We start from the raw sequence: 23,073 nt of genomic DNA, 5'->3' as shown, positions 1-23,073 counted from the left end.
CATGTTTAATTCCTCATTTATACAACAATTAATCACGATTTCACAATGGTGATCTTTTATTAAGGCTGTCACGAGAAATAAAATGAAAGAATGCATAGTTTTTTTTATGGCATTCATTCTGCAAGAATGAGCTCCATCTTGCATCATTTGAAACATATTTGGGTTGCGTCACATCGACATGGACTGCTTGTCGGTTTTCTTCTCTCTCTCTCTCTCTCTTCTTTCTCCCACTGTTTTCTTTTTTTTTCACTGGAACTTCCCTCATTTCCCGGCAGCGCTATCATTGGTAACCCTGTGCCGTTCTCTATTGGAGTGTCAGGATTACGCCAATTTTTTCATTCGTGGGTTAGTCCCAATTGTGTGGTGGAAAAGAAGGACTACGAAGAGGGAGGAGAGCCAAGCTACTGGAATGCCAAGACAAATGGCCAGCTAGGCCAACGTGAGCATGTGGAATACATTTTTGCTGTCCAAGCGAGTTATTCCTCTGTTGTCGCTGATTGTTTGGGCTACTTAAATGGCCGATTTTCTCCTTGTTGCATCAGTCACCTCTTATAATTTTTCAATCACTCTAGAGCCAGTGACACTCACTGCATGCTGGGACAAGAGCCCATGGGCGGTTGAAAAATAATTAGATGGCTAAATCATCCAATGTACAGCTCCAAAGACAGGTTCATCTGGGAAGCCATTGACCCCAAAGGTTAGCCTTAAACTTTCAGTGTGTTGGGAATTTGAATTCCAAGATTACTTTAGCAGATCCGTGCTCGGATGAACTTTAAGGTTTAATATCAAAGGTGACAGTCCCAGCAGCACATCTGTGTCTTGAGGAAACCAAATAGGTCTCTTGCCTTAATTGAAGATTCAATTCAAGCCAATTTAACATTGAGCTTAATTGTCTTCCATTGTGCCTTTAAAACCCTATCCTTTATTTCAAACATGTTTTGGCTAAAGCCGACTCACTTCTCAGGGTGAATGAAGGTAGACTGGTTTGTAGGGCTGAGTGAATTCTTTGTGGATTGAGTTAGAGTTAAGAGTAGCATTTTAGCTAAAAAAATAAAAAGAAGGAAAAAAAAATCCAGTGTCTTAATCTGTGCAGTTTAATAATGTGTACACAATAATACTCTGTCAGTACTGTGTTAGCAAAGCCGGTTTTCTCAACATTTTTATCACATTTCAACAAGCACTTTACGCAGTGTTTTTGTGTATTTACAATGCTTCACCATAGGTTAATACACAAGCTAATACACTGAAATGAGGTCATAGTAAAGTAAAGTGCCACTGAATGTGGCTCAAAATCCTCAAATCCTGAATGACTGTCAAATAGCACATTAAATGCATTCACTGCCACATGAAGACCAAGGAAGTCCCACTGTTACGGCTCTCTGCTATGTTTATGTAAGCTCACTGCTCTAAAGATAGCTAATAGACATGCAGCACTTTTTTATCCTCATCCATCAAAATGAATTAAACTTGGCATGTCAAGACTCTGCGCTGAATTCCCATGGATTTCAGGCGGGCCCCCAACATGCCATTTTTCTCCCGTCGTCTCGGGACACAACAGTGACAAGGAGTGATGGAGTGTTGTTGTAATTCGCGGCGATTATTGGGTCTGCAGTTTGACATGACACATTCCCTGACACCTGTTTTTGTAATTCACATTGGTTTTTCACTGTCACACCCGTGACAAAGTTGTGAGACTGGTGCAGTGTCAATGCTTGCCATTCCCATTACTTCTACAATGTATGTAGAAGTTCTTAGTGAATGTATATTGTGCAATAAACAATCATAATATAATAATAATGCACTACTACGGAGAATAACTATCATAATACAAATGTGTGTTTATTAGTAATTATTACATTGCTAGAGGATATTGGATGCATTTCCTTTTTTGTCTGGTTGGGTTATTCACCCATGTAGGTGTAGGTAGGCTATAATAACTGCCCTGGAAAAAGAAATGGAAAAGCCTTTCTTGGAATTTGGTCAATTTGAATGAAACAAAATGTTTTCTCTGATGTGGAATGCAATTAGTTGGCTGTGAATTCTATTCAGCACCTAAGTACCCTTCTCAGGAACTTAGGAAGCACACTAATATATTTTTCTTGGAAGATGTTTTGCAGCTTCTTGCACTTCATTGGCTTATGCCACGATTTTGACCAAAGCTTAAGTACAGTATGTATGTGTACGTATACAGTAGATATTCTCTCTCACACACTTGCTTACTTGCTTATGCTTACACACACACACACACACACACACACACACACACACACACACACACACACACACACACACACACACACACACACACACACACACACACACAGAGAGACACACAGAGAGAGAGTATATACACGCAATAAAATGTGTGCAGCAGTGTGTATCATCGTATGTTTATTTTATTCGATCAGACTATTCATAGATTCATTTGGTTAGGTCTCGAGCTACAGATTTTGAAGGATCTTGCCGGCCACAGCACTCGGCACTCATTCACTGACTTTTCCTTTGTCTCTCTATTTCAGACGTCACTCGCCACCAGGTTTGCACAGGAGGCCTTTGGGAAACAGTACAAACAAACCATCGGCCTGGATTTCTTTCTGAAGAGAATAACTCTTCCAGGTGAGACACCTTCACAATCCTTTGGGAGTGCTAGTTTGTTGTACACCCCCAGCGTAGACACGTGGGCTCTATAAGCACAAGCAGGAGGCTTTTTAGACTTGCAAATACAATGGTATTTTTGTCTAGCAAGGTCATAGGGGAGACATACCGGTACGACTATTTGTAATCGCCGTAAATGCTGCATTATTAACCTTTTAAATATGTGCTATTTATGTAGTATTATGGGGAATGTAATTATCTATTTGAATCCCCATTGGTTATTACAAATGTAACTGCAATTCTCCTCTCGGGATCAGAGAAACATTAATAGTTTTTATTTATCAAATCACCTTTTTTATTAGATTTATTTGGCTTCATATTAGGAACATCCCAATCTGCTCCAAAACATCATTATAGCCACCTAATGAAGACATATTTTTATTGATTGGTATATCAGCGGTATTCAGCCCTTTTCTACCCCATTGCACTGTTCTTTTTATTTGGTACATTATAATACACATACACATGCATATTGTGCCTAATCTGTCAGGATATTGCAAAGTTACATTTCCATTGCAGTCCTGTTTTGGCTGGAAGGTAGGCAGGATACTGTAGCATGTAAGCTACTTGTAGCACATTATAAAATCAACACATATTCCACAGATTACATAGTATAAACTAATGTGCATTCTGATATTTTACTCAGAAGCCAATTTTTCTAATGTTTCCTAATTCTTCTCCAAGTATTAACTGATTTTCTTCCACTCTTTCACACCAGAGTAAAGAAATGTAGCCTACTTCTAACCTGCTTCTTAAACATAGTTTCAGGTTGTACACCGTAGTCCTCATATTCATATTATGCAAGTTTCTTATGAAAATAATTAAATAAATGAATAAAAAAGACAATGTTGAATCTTATAAACCATGATACGTTTTAACTACAAAATCCTAAAATCACCCTGAAGCCATTTAAACTCTTAAAAATATTTTGGACTTTTTGTGTGCTCTTGCTGTCTAAGGACTATTACCCTCATTAGCTGTTCTACAGTTTATGATGCTAGTTTTTTGCTCTTTTTGTTATACAGTTGTTCCAGGCAGTTTGAGTGTAAGCAGCGTATCTTTGAGCTAATGATGTATGTCCTTACTCCTTATGGTTTCTTTATCAAGGAACTTTAGTATTCTTGTTAAACATGTTTATTGAATTACCTTCCCAATAACAGAAAGGGCCATAGATTCACCTGTCATACATAGGTTCAGCTCACATCCAAGATAAGTAACAGAATGTTGTTCTGCATCACATGGCACTCCACAGAAATACCAGGCAAGTCTCTTAATTTAAACCTTGATCCAAATAAAATACTTAGGATTTACCTTAAGTTATATTATTGTCACATAGCTAACCACTTACATTTTGGAGCTCTTTACCAAGTAATGTCTTTATAGGGGTCTAATGGGACTGAATGAACACGATATGAACAAACTGACTCTGTGTCATTTATAAATAATAATAATAATATTAATAAATAGTAATAATATGACTGATAATGTATATGTCTAAAATAATAAAATATTTACTATACAATTTAACAATTATAATAAATGATATATAATACAGTAGGTGTCATACAGTAGGTGTGTACTCTCAACTTGCCACAGCGAGGCAGAAACACGTGTTTACCGTCTGTAGCAAGAAGATATTTTAAAGTGGAAAATGAAAGCAGTCCAACAGCCACGTATAACGTCTGAAATGCACGTTTTTCAAGAAGCGTCAGGCATATCTTACCAAAGTTGGATTGGTTTTGCTAACTTTTAACGTTTTTTTAAATGTGCATTGTGCAGCTGTATTGCTTGGAAAATATACTGTAAATATCGGATCAGTTCTCGGTGTTGGCACTTGGTACACACTCAATATGAAATGACTTGATCAGGACATCCCTACTTTATGTTGATTTCGGTGGGGTTTAAGGTTCAAGTGACCTGTTTGTTGTAACCTCAAATGATTTACAGATGCACCACAGTGCGATAATCTTCTGTGATGATTCCATGTTTAACGGTTTCTGGTACTGCCATTTCTTTATTTTTTTTATTTCCCCAAAACCAGCATTTCCAGGTAGAGCGATTAGAGGCTAGTTCCGCAGGTTAACTCAGGACTGTTTAAATGTGTCTTTTCTAGTAGCTCCACATTGTGGAGAGTCTGCCACTTCTCAGCGTTATTCACTGTGAAAGCTCTCCTCTCCAGAGCAAACACCAACCTTTTTTTTTTTTCTTCCTCCACAAGGCCAATGGACAACTTATGCCCCAACGGCCAAAGCCTCGCTCATAATTCTGTGGGTACAGTGCAGAGTAAATACATTTAGCATTTTATATTCATATAGTAGATCCCTAGTTCAACTGATCTTTGTCCTGCACCACATAAAACATTCATGTTCCTATTTGTTTATGTTTAACCTGCGGAAATAAAGCCATGCTCTGTGTCCCTGCTTAGATCTGTAAAATAAATGTTTATTGACTAATGCTATATTTAGACGAAGGTACTCGTTTTGACTTCCTACCCTATGAAATGGGGGATTTTCAGCATTTTTAAATGGCCACGGCCTTAAGCTCCGCAAGTCTGCAAAGTGGCTCCATTCTTTCATTACTAATAAAATACCATTAAGCGAGGGCGAATTAAGTGCTAAAGTAAAAGTTATGCTGATTTGTGTGTTGGCTGAGATATAGTATTTTGGTTTTGTTTCAGTCTCAGCTTATGGGACTTAAGAGAACTAAACCCCCAAATATGTTGTGGTTAAGTCAAAATGAAAAGGCCAAATGTAAGCACATGCTGCAAGGCTCAAGTTTTAAAATAAGACCTTGCTGTACAATGCTGTTAATTGTAGAATTTTTCTTTCCAGTACATTGTTTTTTTTATTCTGTCGAAAGCGCTGATCCCTCGCGTATCAAGCAATGACCTTTTGTTTTATGATGGCTGACATCTGTATCTTTGCTGCAGCTAGAACACTGGTTCAACACCAGAGCTGTTAAATGGCCCATTTTCTGGGGGAATTGGGTGTTGATGAGCTGATGAAGAGGAGGGTGGCTTTGCGAGCTGGGTGGTCTGGAGCTTCGTTAGGACCCCCCCCCCACACCCTTGCCCTTTATATTGAGAGAGGTTGTGTGGGTCTTTGGGGCTCAATGGGGCTATAAGGCTCTCCTTGCAACGGGGCGAGAGTAGCCTATACAGCCAGCGCTGGCCCCTCTCTTACACATGAAGGCCCAGCTTGTCAAACTTAATGTAGATTTTCCAATGCGGGGAGAGGTGAGGCGAGGCCGATTGGCACACAACAGCCTCCTCTGTGTGTGCACTTTTTTATAACAATACCTCTTCCAGATGTGTCTGCCAGCAGGGGCCGTGGGGGTGGGGACAGCAGGGTTGACCAGAGGTGGAATTGACCTTGATAAATACTTTTTTCTTCTTACCCGTTATCCCCCCAATTTGGTAATTGCTAATTCACCCCAAGTATAAGTCCCCGTCACTGACCAACCATGACTTGTTGGTCTTGGGTAGGGTGCGATACACAGAGCGTCACCCGCCGCTTCTTTTCACCTGACAAGAGAGGAGGGTCTAACGTCTGTGGAGGAACACACTGTCCCTCACAGTTCTGCTCCCTGCTGAACAGGCCTCCTCTGCCAGCTTAAGTTCCCCCTCGTGAACACGGTGTGTTCGTTGGATTGCCCGGCCAAGCCCCATGCACCGTGGAGAAATTGAATCCCAGTCTCCATGGTGGTGGGCAAGAACTTTACCCGTGTGCCACCCGGAACCATCTGCTGATTTATACTTTGACAACCTAATTGTGTTGGATGCCACTGGACTCTCTCCATCTCCATCATTGTTTATAATGGAAAAATATGGAACAGTTTGTTCTTAAAATGTAATTTTAGACATTAAAATATCTTTAGACAGTAAAAAGACGAGACACTGAATGCAGAGAGAGAGAGAGGTTAGGACATGCAACACACGTCTCCAGCTGGACTTGAACCAGGGATGTTCTGCGATTACAGCATGTCCTGTGAGGGATGTTATTTTCTTATCAATGTGTAATTTTTACATTTCTGTTGGCTTTTAAAAAGATATCTTGGAAGGCCGCTCTATCAGGCGCATGTGTGCTATTTCAGTATATGTAATCCACCACATGAGCAGGGGAGTAACGTCTGGGGGGGTGTGGGGTTTGTGTCTAGTCAGCGTGAATCTCCCGAAACATAAATAAAGTTCATGTGTGAGTGTGGCGGATAAGGGGCGCGGATCGCTCGCAGTAACACCGAGGGTCCGTTATTCATTGCCCTCTTCAAATGTAGCTTCATGTTGATGCTGTATAGTCTAGATGTAGTCACTGGGAACATTGCCGTTTCCTTCCTCTGGGTCAAAAAAGGGGAGACTCGTGAAGGGGTTGATTTGTCCAGCCGTGTCCGCACACTCCTCCATCGCTTCACCCACCCGGCGCAGAGCTCTCATTACACACCAACATTGAAGCCTCATGCTTCGTCATACGATAGCGTTGCTTACCGAAAATAACAGACTTTTCATGTTACGTTATCTTGGGAGAGTGGCACCATTGTGCGGTGAAGCATAACTGAGGCTAAACTCCTCGCCTTCTTCTTAGACTTCTTTTGCTTCATCCACAGAAATCATAGCAAGTCTTCTTTTCCCCGTATTTTTCAGTTTTAATTTTTAGCTGTTTTTCTTAACAGCACATAATTCTACTCACTTTCCTCGACTTGGCAGAAAAAGTCACAATGCAAACAGCTCTTCCCAGGCTAATAAGTGCTCATTTTCCCCCCCTGTCAGGGCATTGAGAATGTTTAAATTAGAGGGTAAGCATACCTATTCAACCCCCCCACACACACACACTCTCAATCTGTGGACCTGGATGGTGTTGGTGACCTGCCAGGCGTGAGCGGTTTAGCATGAAAGATTAATCTCTGATTTATTGTTTCCAATATGTAGTATATGAACAACGACGACTTTTATTATAGAAATCCCTCACCCAAAACGCGGGGCTCCGGTTACGGCTGACTCGCCGTTTTCCTGGGGATTATGGGCTTTGTTAAAACAAACTACTAAATGTTTTAAAAGTGAGAGACAGAAAAACATCCGAGATGGAAAATCATCACAGACTCACGTTGGTGTTCGTTGACCAACATACATCAAATCCTTTCCACAGAGACATGTTAAAACACTTTTTAGAAATTATTTCTTAGGTTTATTTGTTAGTTGGTTGCATTGAAACTATTTCATTTGTGGAATTTTCTTTTTCTTTCTCTTTAGGTAACTTGAACGTGACTCTGCAGGTGTGGGACATCGGAGGTCAAACACTAGGAGGGAAAATGCTGGATAAATACGTCTACGGAGCTCATGTACGGTGACACCCACATGTGCCAAAATACACCAGCCCACGCAGGGTTCGATTTGCGGGGGATGGAGATGCTTTTGACATCCACCCATGTAGTGATAAATGTTCATCGGCAGTGGCTATATGTTTTATTTTTTATTTTTGGGAAATGTAGGCCGCCTGATAAGTTTGATATTTACATTAAATTTAAAGGTAATATAAGTGATATTGTCTGGTTCAAACATGGCTATATTTGTGAAAAGGTTGAAGCTCTATATTCTGATAGTAATCACTGCTGTAGAGTCTTTAATACAATTTCATCCAGTCAGGGGAGAGTATCCATTTATCACCTTCACTTTTATAGTGTCACTTCCAATTTCACTTGTTTGTTCTGTATCCTGTATGAGTTTTCTCTCCTGATTGGATAAAGTTGGTATCCCGACCTGAAAATATATTTTCTGTTTACAAAAGAGCTGGAGAGACCCTTGTTATTGAACAAACACACTATAGCAATTATTGTTATCAGAATACAGTATAGAGCCATTTAACAAAAGAAAATCCCTTACTGCACCTTTTATCAATTTAATAAATTGTTATTGTTAAACACATCCCTGTTTTGGGCAAATGTGTAAATGTTCAAAAATGAAGAATTGTGATAGTAGCACATTTACAAGCTTACAGATTGGCCAATTTTGCCTATTTGTCATATGAAGAAATGTAAAGGGTTTATGTGGTTAAGAAAATTTCACTTTTTAAACAAATCAAATGCTGCTTGTATGTACACGCGCACACACACAAATTCAGACAACCAATTCCATTAGTCAAACCTGAGCACATCTTCTTGTTACGGCCTCTGCACTCTCAGCTTTCTTTTGTCCAACAAACAGACAATAAGCGTTTCAGAATATAGTCTCAGCGTGCTCAGTGGAAGCTACAGTAGTTTTGAAAGGCTTCAGTTCATACATAACTGTCGATGCCCCCACCCTCAGCAAGGATAGCCATGTCATGTCCTATTCCAGTTGTAAACCTGGCGTAGGTTTGAATTAAGAACTACACCTTAGTGAATATGGTTATGGTTACCATTATATTACCTTAGCAACTCCATTCAGAAACACTAACAAGTCATAATAAATTATAAATCACTTGGGTTCACAGGGGAGCACATACAAAATACATTTTTTTTGTGCATACAGATATTGATAATGTATATAATATAGTGTATACAATACATGCATAGCACTCAGCACACACAACATGGATGAACAATAGATTATTTGTTTCGTTTTAGTTAATCACTTTTTGCTTTCCATCAATATACCTGTGCCAAAGGAAATCGGTAGAATGGTAGACGATGAATCAGTCTCTTTTTCATGTCTCATTTTCACACATGGTGTGTTTGATCTCCACTCTCGTTCTTTTCAATCTCTGTGGAAAGAATAACGATGTAATTACAATAACATTGAGAGCTCTTGGCAAACACTGCAATTTCCGTGTGGGAGTCGTTTTGTTTGCTTAATAGCCGCCGTGGCAACCTCCACAGGTAGCATTGTTGCTATAGACTGGACATCTATCCGTCACCTCCAGAAGCTATAGAGCCCACCTGGTTTAAAACGTGTGTGTGTGTGTGTGTGTGTGTGTGTGTGTGTGTGTGTGAGTGAGAGTGTGTGTGTGTGTGTGTGTGTGTGTGTGTGTGTGTGTGTGTGTGTGTTGTGTGTGTGTTGTGTGTGTGTGTGTGTGTGTGTGTGTGTGTGTGTGTGTGTGTGTGTGTGTGTGTGTGTGTGTGACATGTAATTCTTTGTCTAGGAATCTGCCTCTCTCTCACACAACAACAGAGGTGTTGTACATCAGTGCCGCATTACGCTTTGCTTAGGGAGTTTCTCACAGGGGTTTTGTTAAACTTTCACAACTGTTGTTGGAGGCAGCGCAGCCTATAATCAATCATAGCCATCCGTAGCAGTGTGGTACAATTGTCAGAGATGCGAGCTGTCGTCACAGACATTACGTGTTGTGACATCGCGTGTCCGTGGAATAGCAAAGAACATCCATCTTTGCAATCAAAATAGACATATTTAACTTGGCTCACGTTCATATTCAATCCTTTGAACTGACAAAACCTGAACTAATTATAACTTATGACTTTTTGTTTCAATGTCGACAATGTTGACTGCGAGTGAAATGATGGTCCAGCATTTACATTGGGAATATTTAGCTTTCAGTTGCGCGCTTATTCAGTACGGCCCAGAGCAAGCGCAAACGTTTAATAGATTGGCAATGTTACAACCATTCCTAGGAAATGGAAGATCAGCATCGATAGTGCACAGATAATATTCCTGTCGACTTTAGATGTATGGAATAGGGTAGTTTTTGTTGTTGTTGTGGCATTCTTATGGATTTAGTCTACATTTTACCTCCTCTCTTCGTTGTCTTGTCTTGTGCTGACTAAGCTAGGAATTATTTCCATGTGTACTGGACTTGACCACTATTTGCATGTGAAAATGTGTCAATTTACAAAAAGAATCATAGAGCAAGTGTGTGTGTTTATGTGAGCAAATGTGTGTGTGTCCTCATCAGACTGTCCTTGGAAGAGAAGCAGTGCCACCTGCTGCTTGCTCACCCACACACACAATATGAAGTCCCATTTCGCCACTGTTGGGCAGAAACCTTGTATCTCCAAGTTTCAAAATTTCGTAAAAGTAAAGCACTGCTTCATCATACAAGACTGTCATGCAAGACTCGTGAAAATAGAAGATCTACAAGCACACAACGCATCGTGGTGTGAGGCGTTGTGTGCTAGTAGATCGTCTATTTTCACTCTTTTAAATCATTTTTAAAATGATAAATACGAAACTAATCGTTTTGGACGTACAAGGTTTCTACATTTGCTAAGAACAATTCAAGCCCATACTAACGCTGAACGTGAGCCAGGTGAGAGGGGGTGTCTGACGGGAGGTCTATGTGTGTGTCTCTCAAATCACAGGGGGTTCTCCTGGTGTACGACATCACCAACTACCAGAGCTTTGAGAATCTGGAGGACTGGTTCAGCATGGTTAAGAAAGCCAACGAGGAGTCCGACATTCAGCCTGTCGTAGCGCTGGTTGGGAACAAAGGTGAGCGTGAATCCGGACACATGCAGACGCACACACATTAAAAAAAATATACATACATGAGCAAACGAAGCACAGGATTTGATCCCCTTTAACCCCTGGTGGCAAGACTATCTTCTGCTAGCCAGGATAGGAGACCGTGTGGAAACTAAGTAGACTTTCATGGTCTGTTAGAGTAAATGTCAGCTTTCAGTTGAAGGTGTCACATGTCGTGTGTATTTATGGAAAAGGCCTTGAAGTAGGAATGTGATGATGAATTGTGTCTTAAAGAGAATATAAAAGGTATGCTAGACAGAAAGATTGGGAGCCAGGCAGGGAAGGATGTCCCGTTATGTCTGCTACTCTGCTCCTACTGTTCGGTATTGCTAATAATTCATGCTTTAAAATCCAAATGTATTTTCCTTGTGTCTCTATTGCCTGAGTTTCACCTTAATAATTAAAATACGCAACATGCACACACTCACATACACAGGCACAAACGCACGCACAAATGCATGCATAAACATAGGGACACTGAATCATACAATAGTGAATGAGCCAGAGTCAACATCCAGTTAACTGTTATTATAAACACGTACACATTCTGTACTGTAGACCTCCTTATACTCTAATGACACATGATCTTGATAAAGAACTGGATTCTTTTCCATGAATAACTGTGTATCAGTTTGGGGTCACTGGCATCCTTATTTAATTTGGCCATGTTGATTACATCCAACCATTTTCAAAAGCTCTCAAAAAATGCTAAAATACCAGATCTACAAGCCCCAATGTGGATTGTTGCTTTGTAACTTGTAGACTGCCTGTTTTTGCCCTTTGACATTGTTTTATAATGAAGTATGAAATAGGGCTTGAATGGTTAAAATAGCATGAACTACATTGAGACTTTTTTTTTCTTTTTTCTTGCGTGGGCCCAAATATGTCTGCGTTTGCCTGTGAAAGAGAGTGTGTTTGACAGTAAGCAATGATGTTAACATCATCTTATAACATGATTGGTGAAGCCAAGGTAAATGAGATAAGATAAGTGAGATAAGCTAATTGATAAGACATATAGCGAGGGCTCTGGGAGAGTGTGTATGAGTGTGTGTATGTATGCGCGTGTATGGGGGTCGATGGGAACGGTGATGTTTCCAAGCCCTGGGGAGTGACTGACTGTGATTTAAGACCCCTCGGGGGCCGTCTGACTCTGGGCACCGCTAATCTGTGCTCCTTGAGCCCTGCCGCAACCCTGCCCCAAACCCTCCCGGTCAGCAGTGGTTACAAGTTAAAGTCTGGAATTCAAAAATGACTTGAGTAAAAGTATCAAAATGTACTTAAAGTCCCAAAAGTAAATGTACTCATTATGCAGAATGTCCCATTTCAAGTTAGTTTCGAATGTTTAAAAAGCTTTTGAAAATAGCAGATCTACAAGCTCACACGCATTGTGAGCCTGTAGATTGGCTATTTTCAAATGGCTATATATATATATATATATATATTGGCTATATATATATATATATATATATATATATATATATATATATATATATATATATAGCTATATATATATATATATTAGGGATGTCACAGAATAACCGATTTTCGAATAATCGATCGATTAATCAATATTCGATTTTAATATTTCATAATCGAAAAAATATTAATATTTCTTTTTTTCGTTTTTTTTTATTTTTTATACTTTTTTTTTGCTTAGTTAGTTAGTTTCAACCAAAATATAGGCTAATAATAGTATTAATGATAATAGTAAATGGCCATTGATTTATTATTCACACCAGCACCAACTGTAAACTGTGTAGAGTGAAGGAGCACAGCAGAGTGGCAGCTGCCTGCTACACACTCCCCTCCCCCCCTGTCTCAGACACAGGTGTGATTGATTCAGGCTTGATTGTTTGGTACTTGGTAGCCATCATCAAAGAAAAGGGAAAACAGCGTCCTCTGTATTGTAAGCATCACAGAATCTGTTCTTGAGAGATTAGGTGAACAGTACACTGACACACTAAAAAGACAGATGAAGAGTAGTAGTTAGGCTACCAATTACCTGAAGAGCCATGTTGTACATATGTAAATGTGCATTGAAATCCAGTAAAAAAAACGAAAAACAGAAGAAAGAAAAACGTTTTTTTTTTTCTTTTTCTTTTTTTCTTTTTAAAAAAAATAAAAAATAATTAATAATCGATTTTCGATTAATATTCGATTATTGCTATAGAATAATCGATTTTGATAAAGGTCCATTTTTGACATCCCTAATATATATATATATATGGCTGAAGTGGTTATGTAAGTTTTGTAATAATAATCAAAGTCTACAAAGTAACTAGTAACTACATTTTCAAATAATAAATGTAGTGGAGTAAAAGTTGAATCAGAGATGTAGTGGAGTAGAATTAAAATTATTGGAAATACTCAAGTGCAAACTAAAGTAAAGTTCTCAAAACTGACCTTGAGTACAGTACTTGTAAATGTGGTTAGTTACTTTACACCACTGCACTGCCGGTCAGTCCGGGCCTCTGCCCCGGCGTGGACTCGCCGAGTGAGGAGAAGAAGAAGAACTTGGATGATAACCAGACAGGCTTCCTATAAACCCCCTCCCACCCCCCACCCCTACCCCGCCGTCTGCCCATCTCGAGCAAATAAAAGACTAATAACGATGACTCTTTTTCTAAACACGTCCCTCCGTGACAGATGTGGAGTTGTGACTGCCGTTGTGTTATTGTAAAGCGGGAGACATCAGTGTGTGTGTGTGTGTGTGCGTGCGTGCGTTGCGTGTCTGTCCGTCTTAGTGCGTAATGGTGACCGCCCACACTCGCGTCGGTGATGAACGGCCTCGCAGAGTGGTGCCTAGCGTACAGGAAGCTCTCTCTAAATGTTACTCGACGGGGGGGACCATAGGTCACGGCTTAATTCGCCTTCGTCTAGGGGAGCGGATTCCCCTCTCTCGTGCTCGTATCCGTCGCATCTCCTAATTCCCAGGGCTTTAACGCTGGGCGCCGCCGTATTTAGGCTAGGGTTTTTTTCGGGACCGTGGATGAGTGCGCGCGCACTTGCGCGCGTGTGTGTACTGTAATATCTAAAGTGGTTGACGTAGACATCCCCGCTGCCGGGGGACCCCCGCCCCTCACACAGTCAGTCTCCTTCTAATGGCTCTATCGCTGAGAATCACCCGCGTGTTTTCTCTGCTCCTACAGGCCAAAAAAAAGAAAAAAACAGGGATCCCACACAGATTGCCCTACCAGGAGCAATCAATTACCTAGCCAGACTTTATGGATCCCCCGGACCCTCTCACAGACTCCTTTTTTTCCAGTGGGCATGAAGAGAGAGTTAGTCTAGCTTTCTAGTGGGAATAGGCCACACAGACATTTCTGTTTTTTGTTCTCTCATTCTTAGCCTCTCCCTGCTTTCTCTGTCAACCTTTTGCCAAGGAGCCTCTAACACTTTTATGTACCACAGAGCTTATTATTGTTATTTATGTGCTCGTACCAAGGCCCGATGACGGCAACATGACAAATGCACGTTTTATTTGCGGAGGACAGCGTTGAGATTTCTTTTCAACAGTTCCCATGAAGTTGGACCGACCGAGGCAGCCTTCCATTTAACCGCCTTTTGACCATGTTTGTGACAGCTCGAATAGAACAAGAGCTATTACTCAGGAACTTATAAAAACACTAAATCCTCCATACTGATTTATGTCTGTGTGATGGCTCGTCTTTGGGGAGATTCTTGGTCTTGACCACTCGTAAATTTTAGTGTTGTTTCCAGTTCTGGTCGTTTGGTTTACACACCTTATCTGGGTATGCCGATTGTATTAGGCCACCTCTATAGAGTAGTGCTCTCAGATACTGGTGTAGGATGAAGGTTGGTGTAGAGTGAAATAAACTAACTGTCCTATTTTTCTATTTGATTTTCTTTTCTTTCTTTTTTTTTTTTTTTTTTGGTGTTTGGTGTTTTCTTGTCTCAGTGTTTTCTTCTTTGGTTTTTGTAGTACTTATCTGTAGGACGACAACTCCCTTGAGTACTGACTGAAATGGTTGACGCAGGTGTGACACATCCATTAATCAAGTGATGACACCCTTTATATATGGTCATTGTCACAAATGATCTTATACCTGAAGAACGTCTATGACCGAAAGCTTGCACTTTATTTAACTGAAAATAAAGAACTTGATTTTGCACAGTTTTGAGTGTGCGGAGAATCCCTTTAATTTTTAACCCCCTAACCCTCATCTTGCTCCATTTTGGCTCCAGCACCTCAACTAAATCTATTCATTTGATTTCTTAAAATAGTCAAGCATGTCGGGCTAAAATGAAATGCAGTCATCAGACGTAATTAATGGACCATCGCAACTAATATGTCTTGAATCACATCCACCCCGTTGTCCCTATTTCTGGAATGTCATTATAGGTAACAATCCTCACAACAATAACAGTTTTACAAGTTCAAAACGTGTCGCTATTGTGAGCTCATAGATCCGCTATGTTTTCCATGTGACACTGTTGTACTACAAAGTATAAAATAACAAGCTGAAGCCAGCGTTACTGTTCGACTGAGAACAATTGGTGAAAATAGCCAAACTCCCTTTTGATTTGGTGTATAGGGAAATGGAGAGCGGTGGTTAAAGGACAACTTTAGTTTTTTACAGCAAGGGTTCATATTTTAGATTGTAATTAAAGAATATAAAAGATGAGTGTAAATTGATTTCATTTACTTCTTTCTGTTGTTTTAGAGATTCTTATTTCCGTGGTTGGGGGCATGCATACAAGTGGCTAAATACTTTATGTAATTTTACACAGAATAAGCCCATTCCCAAGATACAACGCAACCTTTCATGGTTGGATGTGACTTATGGGCGCTAGAAGTGTTACTGTAAATAGCAATGAAGAAACTGCTGGCTTATTGTGTCTAAAAATACATATTTAGCCACTTGTACACATGCCCCCATGCGTACGCATGCCCCAAATTTTAGCATGGTAAACACGATAAAGCAATAGAGCGAACCAAATGAAAACATTTTAACACTCACTTTTTCTTTTCTCTAATTACAATCTAAAATATGAACCCTTGTTGTAAAAAAAACAAAGTTGTCCTTTAATAAGCTAAATTCTCAAGATATGTGAAATTGTAAAACAGTTTTCACACTCTGGCAGTGTTAAATTTTGTCAACTAAGACTAAGGATAAAAGACTACAAGATGTTGATATTTTGTCGATAAGACTAGACTAGACTAAAACAATTTCTGAAGACTAAGACAGTTTCAGAAGACTAAGACAGGACTAAGACTAAATGGTGTGTTATTCAAAATTTGCTGAAAAAAATTAACACTGCACTCGGATTTCATTGTTCGGTGTTTAGTGTAATTGAGCCTGTTTCATTAACGATGCTGCCCTGCCCTGTCCTCTCCTTAGCCTGGCCCGTCTGCCCTCCTGTGCCATGTCACTGCAAGGGAACAACCTCTCCTTTCTTCAGCCAAGCATGGCCAGCTGGGGTTAAGTGTGCTTGTTAAGCACTGGTGCACTGCAACACCCACACCCCCCCATGCTCTCCGTACGCTGCCCCCGAGCCCTGCGTTAAATAATGGCACCACTTGTAACAATTCAGAGAGGAAGCCAATGAAATATTTTATTATGGGCACACATGTGTGTACACAATTACTTGTGTGCACATCCAAGCGTGGTTGGACAGAGGCACGCACACGCACGCACTTAAACATTCACACAAGCGTGCACACATGCACACTCACTTTGGGAAACACTCGCGGAGGGTGGGTTCTTCTGGGAACACACTGGTAATGGAAGAATGCTAAGCTCTTGGTCTGTCTAAACATACTATAACTGTTTATTACAGCGCAGTGCTGGGTAACACCGTACTGCACACACAGGATGCTCTCAGGAGAAACCCTAACTTGATGTGCAGCCGTCTCGCACACCACGCCACTTTTTCACTTTTTAGTTGAGCAATACAAGTGCTGCATGCTTTCAACAGGCCTTAAAGGGCAAATCCTGTTTGTCTTGTGCTTATCAACAGCAAGTGCTTCTGACATAGTTTTTTTTTTCAGCAAGTGAGTTAGAAGAAGTATGTCAATTACCAAAGCTCTGTTCTATAAGTTTGCATTATGCAGGGGAAAAATGACATAGCACAATTTATTTTTCAGATTATTATTATTATTTTTTTAAAATATGCTCATAATATATTTTCAGACCTGTGTGTACCCTTTCTTAATTCTGCTGTTCATCAAACTGATTTGTTTTTATTCGGAGGGGGGATCATAGTCACTCCCACCCATCTTCCTCTTTCCTCTCTCTTCCTCCGTCTACTCTTAGGAGCCGTGGAGCATCCATCATGGACTCCCACAGCCCTTATTTGGGTGACTTAAATGGGTTCAGTTCTCTTAACCCCTCCTCATCACTCATGCCATTTCTTGCACTGAGGTTCTATGCTTTTTCACCTCTGCTGATCCACTCCTGCTCGCTATGGGAAACGTTCACTCTCTGCAGCAAGACAAGCCCCCCCCCCCCCCACCCCATGTCCACCAGGAGTTCCTACACTTTCCTGTCTTGTCTGTCTGTCTGTCGGATCTTCCTCTCACTTTTCACGTCTAATGTCTTATTTTGTATGTATTTATTTCTCTATTGCAGTGGATTTTCAGGGATTCTCTAGGTTCCTTTTTATGGGGGTCTGAATTGCCCCTTACGAGTCTCTGACAGTATTCAAATGGAACCAAATGGGTCCATTTATACACTGTCAGAGTTAAGGGGAGACCTTGACATTTGAAAGTTTGAGAACCACTGCTCTATTGTATCTTCTGTGTAGGTCTCTATCTCGCCTCATCTCTCCTACACACTGACGCTTTCAATTTCATCCCTGTGTAAACAGCCCCTCTTTGACTAACACCCATACGCTTATCTCTCACAAGTGGGGGACCGACACTTTTCGCTGTAGCCGCCTTTACTCTACAGTAATGTCTTTTCATTGGCCCTGCGTCCCTGTTGTGTCAAACAACATGTGCGTGTTTGCTCTTCAGCACGCTGCGGCAGATCTCGGCACATACCGCTGCACCGTCGCACCTCTTCCCTCTCTCCTGTCTTCCATTCAGCCGTGAGAAAGTGGAAAAAAAAGTGTGTCTTTCCAAAACCCTTCTCTCAAAGTGTGCCCCCTTTTGCCACCAACATTGTCGATCTTGAGTTGTTTGCCCTCTTGGCAAGGCCCAGGGTGGGGTTGGAGCCTCACCTCCTTTTCCCCTGCAACCCCCCCCCCCCCCCCCGTAAAGCTGCCACAGTTCCTGTCTGTTCAGTGTAGGACTGCACCACAGTCCTTAATAGAGAGATGCTCAGAAGTCCGGAGCGCGCGGAGGAGCTCAATGCGCTTCTGTTTTTGGTTTAGCTCAAAAAATGTTTTTCCTGGCTCGGCCCGCTCGTACTTAGGTCCTCTTACAACAAACTAAAAGGTCCTAATTGCCCCCGAGGGAAAGGTTGAGCCACAATAGACATGTGGTGGGACAAAAGCCCAGTACTCATACCCCGGTACCCCCCCTCCCCCACCATCCCGCCCAGATATAGAGGATGCACACGTCAGCAGTGTCTATGTTGCACTGTGGGGAAGGCGACCACAGGTTCGACACCGTAAAAACATTATACATACAGTATATAGACCCTAGTAAGGCACGGTGTATGGTTGGTTAAAGACTTGGAATGTTTACAGTATACAGCGAATCCAGTGTTTCCTGTCTCTTTACACGTTTTATTTAAGGGTGGAAACGGGGATGGGGGTCGGGGCAGAATGGACGTGTGTATCAAATTTGTCGAGTAACCGCGTTGACTGAAGTGGGCTGTCTTTTCTGTAGAGCTGGGAGAGACACCAAGTAGAGATTGGGGTTGAGCACACACATGAATGAGAGAAGAATTACAGCTGCAGGGCTGCAACTGTTGACTATTTTCTTAGTGATTATTCTTTCAATTATGTTTTTCGTTGATCGAATAAGAGCATTTAAAGGAAATATACTGCAACAGTAATACAGTATATGGCTGCCATCTCAAACGTGCTCCTGTGCCAAATGTTATTATATTAGCATAACTTCTTAAATGTGAAAATCTGTAACTTATGGTAGAGCAGGCTCATCTATAGTTGCTGGAGGTGGTCTCCTAACTTTTCCATTGAGAAATTTAGACACTGTTCTAGGAGGGTAGGATACTTAGTGCCCTATTTCGACGTCACATTAAAGCCTGGCGCTATGTCTTGTGCCATGGGGGTGTGACGCAGTGCTATTTTGCTATCTCCTGCCAAGTACAATACCGGACGGAACCAGTGGTGGAAAATGTACTCAAATGTTTTACTTAAGTAAAAGTATCAATACTGCAATGTAGAAATACTTTTTTTAAACAAGTAAAAGTCCAGAATTCAAAATGTACTCGAGTAAAAGTACAAAAGTATTGACATCAAAATGTACTTAAAGTACCAAAATCACCAATCAGACTCGGTTGCCATTGCCTTTAAGAACAAAGTTGCGGTGCAGTGCTATCTTTCGTGCGCAGTGTTGTCTTTTGTGCATCTATAGTGGCAAGATCAAAACAGCACAAAATGCTTTTCCACATCCTTGTGGCTGAAGTGAAAGCACAAGAGCGAGAGCACTCAGACCAGCATTAATAATGTGATATAATGATGTCAGGAGACGTGGGTGAAACAAGCTCTCTGCTTACCCAAACATCACATTGAAAGGAGAGATGCCAAATGCAGTGCATGGCCTAATCATGTCTCATGTTCAAAAGACATCTGTGATATCTTGACATGTGAACTAATATTCACATTCTCAGTTGGCTCTTATTATACATTAAACTTAAAGCATCCCAAAGGGTTGTTTCTCCCCCTTTCTCTTTCATCACATTGACAGTATCTCACCTGACCTAGCAGTAATGCCTTATTGTCAAAGTGGTAGAAATGTCTCATGCGTGATACCAGGGTTCGAATTCTGGGTAGAGCATGAAAGTTATGTAATTCACCTTTAAATTGTGTGTTTTTTTTAGCTTATTTGATGCCTTTTGCCTCATAAATCAATACAGTGGTTATCACAGGACATACACTACAGCATATCAGTTTATGTTTATTACACTTTTGTGACTTGTGTGAATTGTCCTCAATTCAGTTTAGTCTCAGTGGGGCTAAACCCCACCCATCTCGTACTGCAGGCTAAAACAAATTCTAAGAATTATTTGCGACTACCATTTGACCCCAGGTCTGGTGCTTTCATACTCCTCTCTCTCTTGACTCCTGCGCCTGCAGAAACATGGAAAGTCCTCATTCATTTTAGCCATCCATAAAGCAAATATTGTTGCACATGCAGTAGATGATCAGTCTTGGGGATGGCTTCTTGTGTGGTAAGTCACGGGCCATTTGAGCTGCACAGCACAGCTGAGCCACCTGACCTGCCTGCAGCCTGGAACGCCATCATGCTCAGGCTCTGCTTTATTCCCCTCACTGCTCCACTACATTGATATGGAGGAATTCACAGACACATTGCTGAATAAATGACCGATTGATCTGGATCCACATCCATCTTCTTGGAATCACATGTGATACATTACATTTAGTTTTTCGTCTTATCATTTTGAGGAGGGGATCCGATTTTCTTTATATTTTTGTATGTGGAATATCACATTACTCTTTTTTTCCCCTTTTTTCAGCAGAACATGTTGAAAACGTACTTAAAGCTGCGATCCGTAACCTATGCAAACCAAAACCGGGTCTCCTGCTTAAGAGAGCAAATTTCTACTGCTCAGCCAAGAGGCAATCCCTGCTTAGGGGAGCACCTATGAGCTTCAGGCAGTGCTACTTGTCAATCATTTGGTGTCCTAACCGACACCAGAGTCTAAACTTCTCAAGGGAAGAGTTTAGGATACCACCTCCAACCACTGCAGATGTGCTAGTTATATTAACCTACTCTTCCATACAGATTGTTTAAAAATTACATCGTATTCATTAAATTAAGTTCTAGCTTGCAGCTGTAAAACATGTTACAGTAAACGTCTGTGGCTTTGTCATGACTTTGCAACCGGTCCAGTGTATCATCTCTCATGTGGAGACTGTGCAATTATGTATCGGCTCATGGCGATGCGATAGGTATAATTACCGAGGCTCCCCAACGCTCTCTATGATTATTATGCCTCATAGTTACACTACTGGCTCGTAGCGACGCACATTACTGCTCGGCCATAAAAGTCCACTTAGTTTAACAGCGACAGGCGAGCTCCGAGGACACGGCCTGTGAAACCCCCGGGCAGCGACTTGTGCGGTCGGCTCAGAACTGGGTCTTTTGTTCAGTTTCATGAGCCCTAGGAGCCCGTTAACCCAGCCGGCGAGGCCCAGCCCGTGGCCCCCGTGTGTTTTACTGTGGCAGTGGACTGCTCCGAATCTCCTCCTACCGGCACGGCTACCGCTGAACTCTCTCTGGTTTACAACCCCTCACAGGGGAGGAAGACCATGCTCAATGTTGTTTTACGTGCCACTGCAGAGTATCTGATTATGTTTTAAAGTGTGTGTGAGTGTGTGTGTGTGTGTGTGTGTGTGTATGTGTCAGTCTGCTTGGGAACATGTGTGAATTGTGTGTGTGCATGTGTGTTTGTGTGTGTGTGCGTGCACACATCCGTGTGTCTCTACACGTGTGTTTTTGCAAAGACCGGTCAGGTGACAAGATGAGCTATGATCAATGAGCTGTCGACAGAACACTTCTGACCGAGTGGAAAGCTTGGTCCCCTGACGGTCCCGGCCCGTTTTAGGCCACCGGGGCAGAGGGGCGACGGAGCACAAAGGGCTCTCTGTCTCTGTCAGGATCCTCTTGAGGACGCCTGCACAGGCCTCACTCACCCTGACAACACCAGAGCTACACAGCTTCATCTGGGTCTGTACTGTAAAATCCTGAGTGTCCCCCTTTAACTCTGAGGGTATACACATGCAACCAGAATGAGTTACAAATGGATAACACTGTGGATTTGACTGTGTACAGCTGTACACACTCTCTGTTTTCTTTTCATACTTGAAACAATATTTTGATAGTATTTCCTCACAGTTGAGCTGTGTGATGCACAGTACTGATGTAACTTATGTCCGCTTCCACTATCACTGGTTTTCTGATAACTCAAATAGGCTCATAACCTATTACCTTTAGGATTACCTTCAGGACTTGTGAATGATTCAGTAGTATGTGACTAAATTAATTAGCCACATATTTCTCCTTATTATGGTTGCTGTTGAAGCCAGTGTTAATAATGACATATTTTTCAATGTCAGGTTAGTTTTTATTGCATCAAATTTAGATGTTCCGGTTATATGAAAATAAACATCGCTTGCTGTCAACAATAGCTACACTGTTAAGGTCTAATAAAAATGTACTGGAGTAACGTTTCCATTCCCTGGTCACTTCATGACTGCTGAATGACTACACAGTGTCTTATGAGTCCAGCACAGATGGCTTATTCTTTAATATTTAGCTTAATTCTAGACCAAAGATTAATTACATTGACTCTATTTTTGCACATGCTATACTCAAAGTAACCTGTGGAAAATGCCATGTATATGATAAGCAGGTTGGGAAGGGTACAACATTTTAAAAATACAATTCAACTACTGCACCAAGCAACTGCATTATACAATTATAGTATTATATGTTAGTAAGTTAGTAGCCTCTGGATCTAGGCATTTCCTTCAAGAAAGAAAAGCCTGGGAAAAGCCCCAGTAACTGTGCTCCAGCCAATCACAAGCCACGGCCGTCAAGGCATCGTAGTGAGCTTGTAGATCGGCTATTTTCTATGTGCTTGTTTTTTCCTAGGATGACAAAAATAACCACCCTGTTTTATCCTAGGAAAATATCCTTTTTTAATTGTAATTTTGCCCATATAAAATATATGTAACCGTTCCACCGCGGCTAACTTCCTCGTTTACTCCAAGGCTCAATGCGAGCCGAGCAGCAGAAGCAGAACAGCTGACGGAGCAGACAGAGGGGGTTGCGGGAAGGGAGCTGGGTGAAC

General features: G+C 41.2%; 1 protein-coding gene across 4 annotated transcripts in view; it reads left to right on the top strand.

Annotated features, from left to right (window-relative positions):
* rab28 (RAB28, member RAS oncogene family) overlaps positions 1 to 23,073 on the top strand; it is a 41,485-nt gene that overhangs the window by 5,264 nt on the left and 13,148 nt on the right. For all 4 annotated transcript variants that reach the window (XM_080746148.1, XM_080746149.1, XM_080746147.1 and 1 more), the window contains 3 exons: positions 2,520 to 2,616; positions 7,898 to 7,986; positions 10,939 to 11,068. In XM_080746148.1, the coding sequence (XP_080602274.1) occupies positions 2,520 to 2,616; positions 7,898 to 7,986; positions 10,939 to 11,068 (316 nt within the window). The remainder of the gene's footprint in view (positions 1 to 2,519; positions 2,617 to 7,897; positions 7,987 to 10,938; positions 11,069 to 23,073) is intronic.

Source organism: Nannobrachium achirus (assembly GCF_963921795.1).
Source record: "Nannobrachium achirus genome assembly, chromosome: 17".
Taxonomy (NCBI): Eukaryota; Metazoa; Chordata; class Actinopteri; order Myctophiformes; family Myctophidae; genus Nannobrachium; species Nannobrachium achirus.
This window is presented reverse-complemented; position numbering and strand designations above follow the sequence as displayed.